This window comes from Podarcis melisellensis (genome assembly GCF_964234715.1).
Source record: "Podarcis melisellensis genome assembly, chromosome: Z".
Classification (NCBI taxonomy): domain Eukaryota; kingdom Metazoa; phylum Chordata; class Lepidosauria; order Squamata; family Lacertidae; genus Podarcis; species Podarcis melisellensis.
In genome coordinates, this window is record NC_138547.1 from 12032413 (window position 1) to 12048883 (window position 16471).

General features: G+C 41.2%; 1 protein-coding gene across 11 annotated transcripts in view; it reads right to left on the bottom strand.

Moving 5' to 3' along the window:
- Window positions 1–16471, bottom strand: part of PBX3 (PBX homeobox 3) — a 234997-nt gene that overhangs the window by 131576 nt on the left and 86950 nt on the right. The window contains exon 1 of one of the 11 annotated variants that reach the window (XM_081896534.1): window positions 16021–16042. The exons of the other annotated variants lie outside the window; for them this stretch is intronic. Within the exon in view, the coding sequence (XP_081752660.1) occupies window positions 16021–16027 (7 nt within the window). The 5' untranslated portion in view covers window positions 16028–16042. Of the gene's footprint in view, window positions 1–16020; window positions 16043–16471 lie in introns of those variants that run through there. 11 annotated transcript variants of the gene reach the window in all.

Below are 16471 nucleotides of genomic sequence, written 5' to 3' on the forward strand. Positions count from 1 at the left end.
CCAAGTGGCTCTTTTTCTCTTAAAGGTTGCAGACCCCTGGTCTATACAGTAGTGCTAAGCAAAGCCTTTTCTACTTCTAACATAACTTACAAAGCAACAGACACAATGTAAATTATGAAATATTCTCCCCATGGTCATCTAGTCCGTCCTTTTGCCTCAATACAACTATCATCTTACTTTACTCTGGAATATATGTATTACTTTGTGTCAGTCCTTGAGCTGGTTCTGTCCAACCTCCTCTCTCAGCCCAGATCCTCATATTATAACCAAGTTCCTCTTCATTATAGTTCAGTTATTTTGCACAATTCTGGGCAATAAGTTGCTAAGAATGCAAACTAACAAGAAGCAAAAGTAACTCGTGTAATTCCTGATAGATGTACAAACCTGCAATGGACACTGCTCAAAATGGTGCCCCTCTCCAGAATTACAAGGGAAGGGAATATGGCTCATGGAAAAGGAAAACCAATACTCCATGGTCAGAAAATACTAAATCAAATCAACTGAAAGCAAAATATGTTTGGCACGATCGATGTTACTTGTAGGTTTTGACTATCTCATTAATAAATCCATCATGCAAAAACGTGCCTGTGTTTTCCTCATTACTTTGTCAGATAGCTGCCGCAAATCCCACCACACCATCTGCAGAAGCTGTTAACAGTCCACACGAAAGACAAGACATTGCCACCCATGTGGCTTACGTTCCTACATTTTAACTGGAAGTCCAGTAGTAGAAAAAAACTATATTGGAGCCCAGTCAGGCATATTATTGCAGGCATTTTCAGCTGCATACATGGATGAAATAAGCAGAAATAAGTGCATGCTTTCCATTGTGTGTCTACAGATTTAATCCCTTCATTGATTGGGAAGAGCCCCAACATGGAATACTCCCTTACATGCATTGGTGCACATGCACACACAGATATCTGAATCAGGCTGACATGCAGATAAAAACAGGCAGCACATAGTGGCTGGGACAAAAGTACTTGGGATGGTGGTGCCAATGGAATGGATGGGACATCTGTGAAGGCTGAACGCAATCTTTCCGACCACAGGAAAAAGCACATGGAGAGTAATTATAAATTATTAGTAATAATTATTAGTAATAATAAATTTAATATTAATATTACCAACAATAAAGCACATTTTTATAGTGAGCTCCAGAGTTTTCAAGAATTTTCACATCCTTACAGAAACCCCATAAGGTAGGCCAGTATCATTATTCACAAAGATTTCAAGGACTTCCAGTTAGCAGCTATAAATTGCTTCACTGTTCTCAAAATAATTCCATGTCTTCCTCTGTGGCTATCCCCCTTAAATATTCTCAAACTGCTATACAGTATTTGGAGATCAGAGAATCTAAGAGCTGGAGGATATTTCCAGTACCACTTGTCAAAGGAGCTGTGCAGGATCCAAATATATGGAAGATAACTGCTCTAACAGTCTGGCATCTCCAGCATCTGTCCTGAACATTACAGGGTTTTCTGAGATGAGTGCGAATCCTACAGTTCTATCCTTACCCACTGATAAACCCATCAGCTGCTAGCTCTTCTTCCCTTCTCTCCAGTCATTCTTCTTAATCCTACTTGTAGGCTGCCTCTGTCTAGCCCAAGCACCCTTAATTTATAAAGGTAACCCTTTTGGTTGTATTATATCTTGGTTGTCTTGGCTAATTAACATTCTATACCTTTTGAATGTGTTTGTAGGAAGGGGTGGGGGGAGGTTTATTTGATTATGTTTATATTAATTGTGTTTTTGGAGTTGTTTATCTTGTATTTATATGTTGTGAACTGCCCTGAGATCTATGGATGAAGGGTGGTATACAAATTGAAATAACAGTAATAACAACAACAACAACAACAACAACAACAACAACAACAACAACAACAACAACAACAACACAGTAGTAATAATAATAATAATGTAAAGAACGTAAGAAGAGCTCTGCTGCAACAGATCCAAAGACTACATTCCTACAAACTTGATTCCTATATTGGCCAGGGAGATGTTTTTAAGAAATCCACAAGAATGACATTACAATAGTCCTCTCCTACTTTGCTTCCAGCAACAATGAACTACTGTAATCAGAGGCAATGTGCCTCTGATCCTGGAGGTGGTATATACGGTAATCACTGTGCCTAGTAGCTTCTGAAAGCCTTAGCCTTCACAGAAACATCTAATCCCCCTTTGAAAGCCATTGAAACTGATGACTGGCATCATCATATCATGCATCTAGGTGTTTTGCAATTGAAATACGTGCTGTGAAGAAAAATTATTTTATTCTATCCGTCTTGGATGTCACACCATTCAGCTCCATAGTTTCTTTCTGGGTTCTAGTATTAGGAGAAAGCAAGGCCAAGGTTGAGAGAGTACTAGTCTGCTACACAATATATACAGGTGAGTTTTTATCTGGTAGCTCCTCAACACACACTTAGCTTCTACCTGGCAGCATTTCCATGTAGTATGAGAGCTTTCAGCAGATGCTGCTATTTTAAAGACTCTTCAGAAGCTCCAAGAACTAGAAACTTATTTCTGGTCAAATGAAGCATGTTGTCCTCAGGAATTTGACTTCCATGATCCACAGTACGATGGCAGCCACATGATAAACCAGCATGCCTGGCACACAGCCCACAAAGCAAAGGCATCCTGAAGAGCACCGAGTGCCCATCATTAACAAGCTATGTTCCTGGAAAGCAGCAATTTCAAACACACACACACACACTCCATAATCTAAACAGCTTTCTAGGGATGTAATATGCCCAGAATTAACCTACTGAAAATGAAAGTGTATTTAAACAAAAAGCAACACAGTCTATTGTTAAGATGAAAGGAGACACAGCCAAACAATGAGTAAATCCAATAATGAGAAAAATATAACAAAAGGCCCAGGATCCCAGCATCTGGCACAAGATACACTTTGTTGTAAACTGAATAGCAGTTTCCAAAACTGCTCCAAGCATCGTTCCTTTGCCAAGGCAGTAAACAGCTTTTATCAGCAATAATGATGGCATAATCCCAGCTAAAAAGGAAAGTAACATATGGCAGAAGCCCTACAAATACCATCCCAACAAAGTAGGGGGCATTTTTATTAAGGCGACCACTTGCAGAAAAACCTGCCAGATGACTTCTCACTCCTCTCACCCTCCCCTCATTTTTTTTTTATAAAAAAAGGTTATCATCTTCGCTGTTTGAGCTAAATGTGGCATTAGGGAGTTTTAAACTAATGAGTTCATTTTTCTAGGAGGAGGGGGGAAAGAGGGTGAAGGGAGAGAGAGAGAGAGAGAGAGAGAGAGAGAGAGAGAGAGAGAGAGAGAGAGAGAGAGAGAGATTTCCCTGGATCTGACAGATGACAAGGAAACCTACATAGTCTTGTGAAATGCATGTGCATGTTTGCACATGTTTAACATGGTTTTGGTGAAAGCTGTGTAATATTTAACCTGAATACTGGGTTGAATGTATGTCTTTTTGGACAAACAAGAGGGGAAAGACAGATAAGTATCCTATTTAAGTGTTTAAAGACAACACACTGAAGATGTTGCTTAAGACTCACTATGCTTTACTTCAAACCCTCCCCTCCCCCTTTTAAACAAGGATGAACCCCCAATGTGTCTGGGATGAAGGTCATGATTTTCTAGTAGACTTGTAAAAGGTGCCGTGTCAAAATAATGCTTTTAATAGTCAATTTGTGCCCCTTATTTTCCTATAAACATTACCTCTGACCCCAAGCGCTATCACTACAGTGGCACCTCTGGTTACGAATGCTTCTGGTTAAGAACACTTCAGGTTAAGAGCTCCGCTAACCTGGAAGTAGCTGCTCCTGGTTGCGAACTTTGCCCCAGGATGTGAACAGAAATCTCGTGCCAGAGACATGCGCGCAGCAGGAGGCCCCGTTAGCGAAAGCACGCCTCAGGATAAGAATGATTTCAGCTTAAGAACGGACCTCTGGAATGAATTAAGTTCATAACCAGAGGTACCACTGTATTTTAGACCCACACACTCAGCATGCCATGATTTGGAAATATTATGGTTTCCTAATTAACATGCTAATTATTTTGCACTATACATTTGCTATGTTCTTGAACAAACATACAGCACAAACTGGTGTTTGCCCCAATGAAGAAAGCAAGGAAAGTGTGCACTAATTTCCCCACCTACCCCCACCCCTTGACATCTTTACCGATAATATTTTTTTCAGACTGAAAAGTGTATCTACGAGCTGCTCTTGCTGATGCGCACTGCAGTTTACCACGGTGTCTATATTTCTGTTGTCAGATTTTATAGTATCTTCCTTCATTAAACCTATCAAGTTTTCCTTTTGATCATGCAACCAAGGCTAGAAGACAGATATCTTCCTGGAACAGAGCAGTCTGCCAAGTCTTCCTCAAGACCAGCTTTAACCTCCCTATTGATTTTTTCAACACTGCAGCCATTCATTGTTTGTGACATTTAGCTGTCGGCTCTTTAACACCCTTCAACCAAATCAATTTCATATTTTTGTCAATGCTCTGCAAGGAGGATAGTGAGCAAAATGGGAAGAGACTTTTAGCTTGATTTAGAATGTTGATTTTTGTGCACTAGTTTTGTTTTGACTTTGTTTTTTCATCACCAATTTTTACAAGCCATATTAAGTTAACGCAACATTGTTTTCCTAAGTAGACTGAATACTAAAGGAAAGAGGGAGGAGAGGAGATTACTGTAACTACCATTGTGTTCAGGCAAACTAATATGTACACGAGACAAAATGTTTATCAATTAAAATTGTTTTAAACTAAATCCCAGGCCAATTTAATTTAAATACTGAGTTGATTTTAAATCAGAAGTATGTGTATGTGTGTATATATATAAAATTTGTGCCTGGAAAGGGGTGGGAAGAGAGTATCAATGAGGGAAGAGGTAACCCATGTCATCATTTCTAGAGCTAGTCCAGTGAAAAGGGCTCTGGTTTTCAGCCCTGAAAGCTAACAACCCCCATTCCAGCTGTATAGTTAACCTTTTGCACATCAGTTATACTGGATGTGAATTTGCTTCCAGGCCCAATTCAAAATGCTGCTTTTAACTTTTAAAGCCCTGCATTTTGGGGAAAATGGAATGTGAATATATAAATAAACAAAATACAGGTATTCAACAATGTCATCACAATATACGATGGGCATGGAGCTTACCAGCAAAAACTGGCCAAGCTATGCTAAAACAACAACATACAAGTGCAGGAGATAGCGCTAGAGTGAACACAGAGGAATAGTCTGGCACCAAAAAGATAATTTAGCCCTCCTTTAAGTGAGATGGCCAGAATGCCCTACTTTACAGACAATGTTTCTGTGTTTGAATATGTCCTCTATTTGAAGGGCTATTCCTTGCAAGTCTGCTTTGAAGAGAAAAAGAGAGCGGAAGCCTCAGTGTGGCCCATCAGCAGTTAGCATCTGGACAGCAGACCAAGCAGACACACAGGCCAACTGGTCACAGTCTTCCCCATAAATGTGAGATGCTTGGTATGACCACTTGCCAGCTCAGCTGCTAGAGGATGAGACTTAGAGCTGTGGGTTCAAACCCCACATCGGGTGAAAGATTCCTGCATTGCAGAGGGTTGGACTGGATGGTGCTTGTGGTGCCTACCAACTCTATGAGTCCATGATTCCATGCAATTATAATTATTATGTCTAAATTTTAATCTAGACATATAATTACTATATGCAAATCCAAGTTTCTTCTATTCTTTGTAATCTGTGTCTACAAGGCTCTCTATCAAAACCTTCACATCACAAGTGTCTTGGGAGTTGAGATATGCTAGCATGCTAAGAGGAAAGTTTTCCTAGTAGCACATAGTATTTGCTCCCAAGTATGCAGCAGGGTGCCAAATCTTCCACTCATCCTTGTCAACAGAGAAAGAATTGATTGGCCTTAATCATGTTTCTCAACCCAGCAAAGATTCCATAAATGCACAAAGTCATTCCACCCTGCATCTTGCAGGCAAAAGTAGTTTAGGTTCAACAAGACCCATAAACCACCCCTGGAGCACATACCACTTATTCATCAGAACCTGAGGATGCATGCATGTCTGGAGGGTGGTGTGACAAGGCAAAATATAGGAATATCAACACACCTTAAATGGTGTTATATGGTACACCTTTTCTGCTTGGTATACAAAAGTTTATAGACCCAACACCAAAGTGAAATCTCTGAATTCACAAGTCTACTCACTCTCCCTTGCTGTCCCCATATGCCTGGAATTATACAGTGGTACCTTGGTTTACAGTGGTACCTTGGGGACGCAGGTGGCGCTGTGGGTTAAAGCCTCAGCGCCTAGGACTTGCCGATCGAAAGGTCGGCGGTTCGAATCCCTGCGGCGGGGTGCGCTCCCGCTGCTCGGTCCCAGCGCCTGCCAACCTAGCAGTTTGAAAGCACCTCCGGGTGCAAGTAGATAAATAGGGACCGCTTACCAGCGGGAAGGTAAACGGCGTTTCCGTGTGCGGCTCTGGCTCGCCAGAGCAGCGATGTCACGCTGGCCACGTGACCCGGAAGTGTCTCCGGACAGCGCTGGCCCCTGGCCTCTTAAGTGAGATGGGCGCACAACCCCAGAGTCTGTCAAGACTGGCCCGTACGGGCAGGGGTACCTTTACCTTTACCTTGGTTTACAAACTTAATCTGTTCCAAAAGTCCGTTCTTAAACCAAAGTGTTCTTAAACCAAAGTGTCCTTTCCCATAGCAGCGGGGGACTCAATTTACAAATGGAACACACACAACAGGAAGCCTCACATGTTCTTATTCCAAGTTCACAAACCAAAACACCTACTTCTGGGTTTGCAGCGTTCTTAAACCAAGTTGTTCATAAACTAAGCTGTTCTTAAACCAAGGTACCACTGTATCTCTCAGAACACCTACAACATGCTGCCTTCCCCACACCCCACTACTTTAAATCTGAAATGAAAACCTCCCTACCTCTTATGCAAAGCCCTTAATCCTCACCCTGCCCCGCAACAGAAACAAAGCTAAGCACTTGTAACTCCATTTGCTCAAATTCATCCCTTCTCAGTCTGAATTTAGATGGCAAGCTCTTCAAGGGCAGGGATCTCTTATGTTTACAATACTCAGTAAAGAGCAACACACATGGTGAACACTTTATAAATATATTTATAGAAATTATTTCATCTTTCACTGCAAATGGCTCAAGATGGCTTTCAAATAGAAAACACAGTTCTAAACAGCCATAAACAGCAAAATAGCAAATAAAAATATAAAGCCAGCCACTAAATAAACAGGACAACACTGTGTTACAATATTAAGTATAGGTACACACACAAAGCCAACACACATAATGAAACATGCATTAAAATATAAGCTGAAGACATCTCCAGTTTGATGCATGAAGAACAGTTCTCTCTGCTTTGAAGAAAAAAACTTGTTAAAAGATTTGCGCTTCTGCAAGTATTTGCAGAACACACAAAGACCACATCAACACTGACTGCTTTGGTTTCTAATAACTATTAACCAGCACCCAAATTCATAAAATACCTAAATACTACAAAAAAAAACTTCTTCAGGACTTAGTGAAGGTTCTGCAATCATTGTTTTTCAGTGTGAGGTTTCACCAAAATTGCCAGAAACCATCCCTGTGACATGTACCTCTTTCTTTAGGGTGTGTCAAGTACGGTAATTCCAAAGACCTCTGAGCAAACTCTTATCACCAAGATGGTCAGTTGCCCTCTACACATCTGCACATTACATGAATGGCTTCCAACAAGCTTTCAGGTTCTCTCTATTTAGGAACCAAACCTTTAACCCACCCTATTTCCTACTGTCAGCTCCGTCAGCTCCAGAGCAGATAAGCTCTCTCTTTTTGTTTTTAGGGTCATCCCAGACTGGGTGCTTTTTATTTGCTGGTGTGCTGTGCATCATGTAATTTATGCAGTAATAGTACAATGGTGGTGGATTGACCACCCACATATCATTTCACTTTATTAGCAATCCATTTACCGTAAACAGTCACTTAAATAAAAGGTACCAATACCAAAACTACATCAAAATCAGGAGTAGGTCAGCAATAAAAACACCATTGTCAGTGACATTAACCCTTCCCAGAAACTCTTCCCAGTAGGTCTTGCCCCAATGAGGCAGTTGTGAGGACTGAAGGTCCCTGTCTTCCCACTGCTAAGGCTCCTCTCCTGGTCCCTCCCCCAACAGCCTAAGACTCTGTCACCTTGTGTCTCAGTGCTCCATACTCTTCATTTACCTGCATGTTCTAGATGACCAGGGGGAAGGGAAGCCGGTTGCAGCAGGAAGGGTAAACTCCCTGGCTTCTTCAGCAGCCTGCTTCATCCCTGTCTCTTCGCCCACCTCCTCTTCTGCTTCTGAGCCTGGACTGCTCTCTGCCCAGCTTCTTCCTGCTCACTAAACCCTGTTGCCTCTTCAGCTTCCAGCACCTCCTCCTCCCAATCTGCTCCCTCTTCTCCTTCTGACCACACATCACCGTCCCACCACCAATCCCCTGGTTCTGAGCCCCTGTGGGTTCCCTTGGGGATTCCCCAGTGGTCCCTCCCACTACTCCTCTGCATCCAGCCAATCCATGACACACAGGGTGTAAGTTCCATCATTATGGTGCTATTACTGAGAAACCTCTGCCGCTTGAACCCATTTGTGAATGGAGAGAGCAGAGAATAAGGTCTCAGAGACTGAACATAAAAGGTGGGCAGGTTCGTCTTGGAGCAAGCAAACAAGAATGGAGAGAGAAAATGCTGCCCTATTTCAAAGCTGCCAAAGTCAAAACACCTCTTTACTTTCTATGTTAAAAAAAAAAAAGAAATCTTACAAAACCCATGAAGTACCATTTACTTCCTTCTTGAAACCATTCTAGTGCTTCATCATCTTCTGTAGGAATCTGGAGATATGGAATACATCAATGAAAGCCAGCCCTTTTCCCACTGAAAATCACCAAGCAGCTGATGAAAGCCGTCTTCAAATTGCTGGGAAGCAGCAGCAGCAGCTGGGCCCTCTCATCAAAATATATTTAGAGATTTTTAAAAGATCATCTCAACGGACTGCTGAGCCTGGCATCCCTTTTAGAGCCAGGAGGCACAATCTGAGGTGTTAAGGAAGAAGAAGGGGAGATGGAAAACTCCCCCTTTTAAAGTTGGGAGTTTATATTTTAATAGTGTTCTATTAAAATGAGAATTTCAGGAATGCTCTCAGTGTTTACATCAAGGCTCTTTACAGCAAATCCACTCGTGGTGTGTGTGTGATAAATAAAAACACAAACATTCATCCATAGAACAGAACCATTAAAAAGGCAGATTAATAGCCTGACAGTTCGAACAGCTTCTCTGGAGCCATTAGGCACCATGGTGCAAATACGTACTCCGGGCATTTCTGAAAAGAGCATTAATGGCATGATGGACTGTAACCACCGCACTCCCATACACCTGGATTTATGCTGTTTATTTGGAATGCCTATACGCACCATATGCTCAGCAAATATTTTTATGGACGCAGTTACTGAGTGTAAGGATCACACAGCTGGTACAGGCTTCCTGCCCCAGGGAGAGAAGAAAGGGAGGCACGACTATCTTTCAAGATTGAGGAAGGGTATGATTATAAAAAAGCCATGCATGTTTAGGATAAGAAAGTAGACCTTCAGCTGCCCAGCACAAGGAATGGAAATGCAGCTCTTTTAGCAAAAACAGCACAGATCACCTGGGGTGGTGGGGTGGGGATGTCCTTCAGAGTTGCTCCTGAACTATTTTTAAACAGCTGATAAAATTGGAGAGGCTTGTATTTAAACTATGTCAGCCTCAAGGACATGAAGGACAGTGATTGCAGAAAGTGACACACAGGGATGTGTGTGTGGAAAGCAGAGTGAAGGCACAAGATATCCACTCCATATTTGACCCAGAGCACTGACTACTACTGAGTTCTGTAACACAACACATGTGTTCCATGCCATAGGCTAAAACTTATAGAAGGGCTTACAAACAGGAATTGTGGGGTGTGCAATATCAGTGTGGGAAGGCTAGGCTGCTAGAGTCCAGACGGGGTAGTGTGACCAACTGCACTACAAATCCAGAAGAAAAATTATGTACCTCAAGTCCAATTGAAAGTACATTAGGATAGCAGAGGGAGGAATTCCTGCTTCTGCTTTTCAGAGCCAAGCCAACTAACTAGCAGCTGTCTTTAGAAGTTTGCACTCAAACTGTTTCCCTCAAAGCATGTTAAATGCTACCTTATCATCCCTACATACCTCCTCTTTCACAACTCCCATCATTCCTGTTCATCAGCTATGGAGGGTTAGGCTAATGGAAATTGGAGTCCTAATGACATATGGAAGGCCACAGGTTTCCTATTCCCACACTTCGGCTGCAAAAAGTGGAAATCTGATAGCTTGTTTAATTAATATGCATATACTATGTCATCTGCAATGTAGCAGTTGGTAGTGCAAAAATAAATTGTAAAAACCATTAAAAAGTAATCTTAAAAATCACCCATCGAAAATGGTGTTGTTGTTTTTAATTGATAACATTCCCAGGGTAAGGTGAAGGTAAAGAACCCCTGGATGGTTAAGTCCAGTCAAAGGTGACTATGGAGTGTGGCACTCATCTCTGCTTTCAAGCCGAGGGAGCCGGCATTTGTACACAGACAGCTCTTTCCAGGTCATGTGGCCATCATGACTAAACCGCTTCTGGCGCAACGGAGGACTGTGATGAATGCCAGAGGGCACGGAAACACCATTTACCTTCCTGCTGCAGTGGTACCTATTTATCTACCTGCACTGGTATGCTTTCAAACTGCTAGGGTATCGGAGGTGATGCTCTGATTGAAGACAAAAAGTGCTCAATGACACTTAAAAACCAATAGATCTATAGTGGCATAAGCTTTTGTTTACTAGACCCCAATTGCCAGGTATTCTTGTGCCTATAAACTTAACTACATAAGAATTACTTGGATCCAAAACAAAAGGGTTGTTTCTGAATTAGCAGAAAAGCATCATGTGGCAATATGTGATGCCAAATGCAGAGAGGTTCATTTATTTACTCAAGACTTTGTACAACCACTTTTCAAAACCTTTTATGGTCCACTATTTTCATATGCTGCAGTCTGGATCTTCCTGAATTGCCATGTCATAATATAATGCAGCCCTTGATGTTATTTGCTGCACTACAAGAAGACTTCCACTAGCTTGAACAAAAATTCAAATGTACATAAGGTGAAATGGCATTTTCTCATAGTCCTGTGAATCAAAGCCAACACTTATACTTGAGTGTTAGTAACCCCGTCCAGTCTATAAAAGTAACACTGAGCAGAAACTCAGGAAGAAGTGGGATGCATGCTTATATTCCATTCTCCCTTTTCACTTACTTTCACGTGGAGAGAAGAAAAATACTTCTTCAAATGTTTTTATATGGATAGTTTTTAAGACAGACAGATGCTTTCTAGGTACATGACATGAAGCTGTATAAAAGCAAATCTGCCCTGGACATCCTAGCCATACTGAAAATATTGCAGCTGCCAGCTTTGTTTTGTTTTTCTTTTTTCTTTTTGGCCTGTTCTGTGTAAGATGTGCTCTTAAAGACTCTGTGCTAATATCCAGGTGTCCTAGCCATTTTTCCTGTCCTGCCTTCTTCTGAACTCTGCTTCTAAAAATGGAAGCAAATTTTGACTTGCCCTTATTTATTTCTGGCATCTGATTTCAAGCAAGTGATCGAGTTTCAGACCACTTATTCCGAATCAAATAAAGAAGATAAGAAATATTTATCTGCACAGGACCCCTAAACTTACAACCCACTCAGGAACACAAACAGATTACAGAATTTCTAAAAGTTAAATCAAAACTTGCCACAAGTCTTTCTGTGCACAAAATACAGGCTCCTCTATATATCAGTAACTGATTAAAGAACAGGAAGCAGACACGAGGAATAAATGGCAATTCTCACAGTGAGGATGTAAAAAGTGTGGTCTCACAAGGATCTGTATAAGGACCAGTGTCTTTTATCTTGCTCATAAATGACCTAGGATTAGGGGTGAGTACTGAAGTGGACAGGTTTACTGATGACACCAAATTATTTAGAGTGATAAGATAAAAAAGTAATTGCCAGGAGCTTCAAAAGGATCTCTCGAAACTGCGTGAATAGACATTAAAATGGCAAATGCAATTAAATATAAGGAAGTATAAAGTGACACATATTGGGCAAAAAATCCTAACCGCGTATATACAGTGGTACCTCAGGTTACATACACTTCAGGTTACATACACTTCAGGTTACAGACTTTGCTAACCCAGAAATAGTGCTTCAGGTTAAGAACTTTGTTTCAGGATAAGAACAGAAATTGGGCTCCGGCGGCGCGGCAACAGCAGGAGGCCCCATTAGCTAAAGTGATGCTTCAGGTTAAGAACAGTTTCAGGTTAAGAACGGACCTGCGGAATGAATTAAGTACTTAACCCGAGGTACCACTGTACTGATGGGGTCTGAGGTGGCAGTGACAAAGCTATGAAAGGGGTTCATGCTAGGGTCATTAAGAAAGGAATCAAACAATAAAACTGATAATATTGTAATGCTTTTATACAAAGTGATTGTATAACCACACTTGGAATGCCCCATAGTATAGGATCTGGTTGATACTAAGGGAAACAGCATGCTAGACTAGATGAGCTTTCGGAGCAGTCCAGCAGGACTATTTTTATGTTCATATATAAGAAAAAAACTAGCAGCTTGAAAAATGTTAAGGGTATGTGCTGTGTCCATTATATGAGCACCCAGGGGCCCTTGTTGGTGCTACCATTCCAGCTTAGGATCTAAGTACATCTAGAGGTCTTCAAAATGACACACCCAGCCATACTGGTTTAGGCAAAACGTACACCTAAGTCTACAAAAACAAAAACATGACAGTGTACAAGGAGGGAAATGGAAGAATTTCTAAACTGACCTCAGAACATGAGAGCTTTCTCGATCAGGCCAGTGGTCCATCTAGTCCAATATCCTGTTCTCACAATGGCTAACAAAATGCCAGTGGCCAGGCCTTCTTAAAAGGAAAACAAAGCAAATTACATATATCTTCCTTATATGCTTTGGGGATCAGAAATATCCTACCAGGGTACAAGGCAGAGAAAACCAAAATGTGTGTATGGCTTTGTCTTTACGTACATGGTGCTGCCCTGGCTTGCTAACCCCCCCAACCCCCAGAGCAATGAGGGATGCTCTGTTATTACAAGCTCAGGATATTCTATTATTCCACAATGTGATTCCCCTCCAATGTCCTCTATCCTTAACATTTTTGAAAAACAGACTGCCTGTTTGATGCTGTCTTTGCCTCAAAATAGTCTGCTCTTGTTTACCCAGGAGTAGAGCTTCAAATATTATATTCTCACATTTTCAAATCACTGTAGACACCTGAGACAAAAAGTGTCCCCAAAGCTGCCTGCACAGGCTACATGCTGGTCACTCTTTCTTGTCAAGACTGATTTATTGCCTCCTTGCTGTTCAATTTCACATTTTGTCCTCATCATATCCGTGCCTCATGATCATTCCAGGCTGACCCTTGTAGGGCAGGCAAGGAATATTGATAAAACAATTATCTGTTAGCCGTTCATTTGATTTTCCATTTCAATTACGGATTGCACGAGGCAAAAGGAAAAAGATTGCATCATTGATTTTTCCCTACCTTACAACAGTAAAGAGTTGCTTTGATGGTTGTAAAATGAATGCTACTCAACCATGCTTTTAAAGGTCATATGGTTTCATTTTACTGTATTTTTTAAAAAAATTAAAAGCCCCCAAATATACAACTGTTAAGGGTCAGAACTGGGTCAACAGATGGGACAACTGGATAATTTTCTCAAAGTTGGTTTTTTAAAAGCTTTTTCTCACTGCTTGAATGAGGCTGGAAACCCATGAATTTGCTCTGATATGGTTACAATTAATATGATTTATTTTCACCTTTCCAAAACTCTACTGAATTATTTTCAGTAATTATGGAGAAATGGTCTGAAGGCGCCATCTCTGAAGCTGAGCAGATCTAGGACTAGCCAGTTTTCTGGATAGGAGACTGGCCCGTGTATGCTGCTCTGTGGTCCTTGGAGGGAGGCCAGGACACAAAGTGAGTGAGCTATGGTAACCCATAAACCAAAAAATAAGTAAAATTTAGTGGTATTACCCACAGGGGCTGGAAAAATCCCCAATGAAAACTAGAGGTAAAAGAGGCAAGACATAGCCTAAAAGGCTACTAAGTGAAAGCTTGCTAGGGTAATTACCTCAAGAAAGCTTAGAGCTACTGCTACTGTTTTTGCAGCTGTCAAGTGAACTGAGAAGGGCAGCACTCATCCTGCTACCTTGAGGCATGCACAGAGAATCACAGAGCTCTCCCTAAGGGGAGGAGCAGGACAGCTTGCTCTTCCGGAGTTGTATTCTACATGGCCAAAGAACTGCTTGTTGGACTACACTGAGGTCACAAAGAAGTAAACAAAAGTAACATGCAAATGAGTATCATGTATGCAAGTGTTCTAAGGTTACCTGCAAGATACTTCACTGTGCATACAGCTAGAGAGATACTGAGCACACTACAACTGGAAAGTGATACTGAGTTCAATTAGATTGCCCTATGTTGGCTCAAAATGAATAAAATAAATAAAACCTGCAGCAGCTTCGTATGCTTTGAGGTTTTTCTTTAGTCCATGCCATCTACAGAGCACCAAAGAGACTATTATCCCTTGCTAAATATAACTATGTTAAAATTTCACCTGAGAGGATGATAATGTGCTCTCACTAGCCAGTGATCCAGGACGGTCACACATTTAAACAGAAATGGTGCTCAACCTACTACACTTCATTACGGTTCAGCGCTTGGTACAGCTCTAGTGGGATTTTCACATGGTCGACCTTAAGAAAAGTTCAGCCTTTGATCAAGGTTTAGAGCTCCTGGAACAGCAGTGGTAACACGAAAGCGTTTCCATTTTCTGTGCCATAAGGTGCCTCTGTTGATCTCCTTAAAGCCCTAGAGTTTTCTTCCAAGCCCGGATTACGCTCAGCAATTAAGGTAATGAACTAGCTGAGGTAACAAGGCATAATGATCTCTTTTGTCCTTTGAATTCTTATGAACTTCCCTTGTTCACAATGAGGAAAAGCCAAACATGCTAGATGCAGTTTAAAACTATGGGTGGTGTTGTGTGATTTTTTGTTTTGTTTTTTAAAAAGGGAGAGACAGATAACTTCCATTATGCCTTCATGGTTTGACGTTTTTAATTTAAAACACCTGTAATATTTAAGCACACCAAAATACTCACACTCTGAGTATGCTAGCTTACATTCTTGTAATATTTTGACACGTTGCAAGTTATTATTTTAATGCCTGAAAAGATAATGTGATGAATCCACTGAAAATACATCAAAATATATGTATGTGGGCCTGTGTCTCACTTTTTAGTTCCAAAACAATGAATTCTTACAAAATAAATACCCAAAGCGTACAACATAGCAGGCGTGCACAGCTAAGAATGATTGAGACTGCACAGAGGAAGAACAATAATGAGAAGACCACAAGCACATTTACTGCAATCCACTAAGTGTTGCTTCTGCGCAATCTCCGTTCATTTCAAGAGGGGGCGATGCTGGAGAAACGCATGGCAGCACTCAGTGGGCTGCAAACATTTTCTGTCTGTCCACAGCAGAACTTTGACATCAAATCAACTCTTCGTCATTAATGTGCTTTTTCTAGAGAAGAATCAGTTCCGAACAGAGATATCCAAATAGAAGAAGGTCCACTTCAAGATTTTATTTACTTATTTGGAAGCAGCTGGCCTACTATTTATTCTTTTTTTTTTACTTCCCCACCCCCCTTTTTTTGCATGCTATAAACCTTTTTCCTGTGCTTTGCAGAATCCACTGCACTCTGATCTTTCATCTTAACACATTCCCAGCCCCAAATTTCACTTCAATCTCACCTCATCTCTCCATACTACATTAACCCCTGGCAATTGCCTTCCAAATGACCCCATTAAGCTGTAATTGCCTCAGCAGGCCTGCACTTTCGCTTGTAATTCTGTACCTCTCATCTCCCAGACGTTCTCTCAGCATCATTTCATGTTCTGGCTCCCTTCACCGAGCTCAGCTTATGACCTCGCTGCACCGTGGCCGAAATGACTACTAAAAGCATCACGGAGACGGAATTCCATTACTTATTTTTTTAAAAGTTCTCCCATGCCCCTAATGTAATATTCTTTGGGGACTGTTGTCAAGGATACCAAGCACCAGCCATTAAGACCTTTTGTTTCCCCAAGGCATTTTGTCTTTTATTAATAAATAAATAAAGATAAAGGGAAGCTCATTCTCTCTCCCCACCACCACCCTGGAAACACAGCCTGTGTATTCTATCTGAGAAGCTGCAGACTGGGAGTCACACATGTAAGGAAAGGACAAGCATGTTTCATGCTATAAAGTCATCATTTAAAAAACAACAAGATTTTCAAAAGGGCATTTATTTGCAATTAACTGCACAT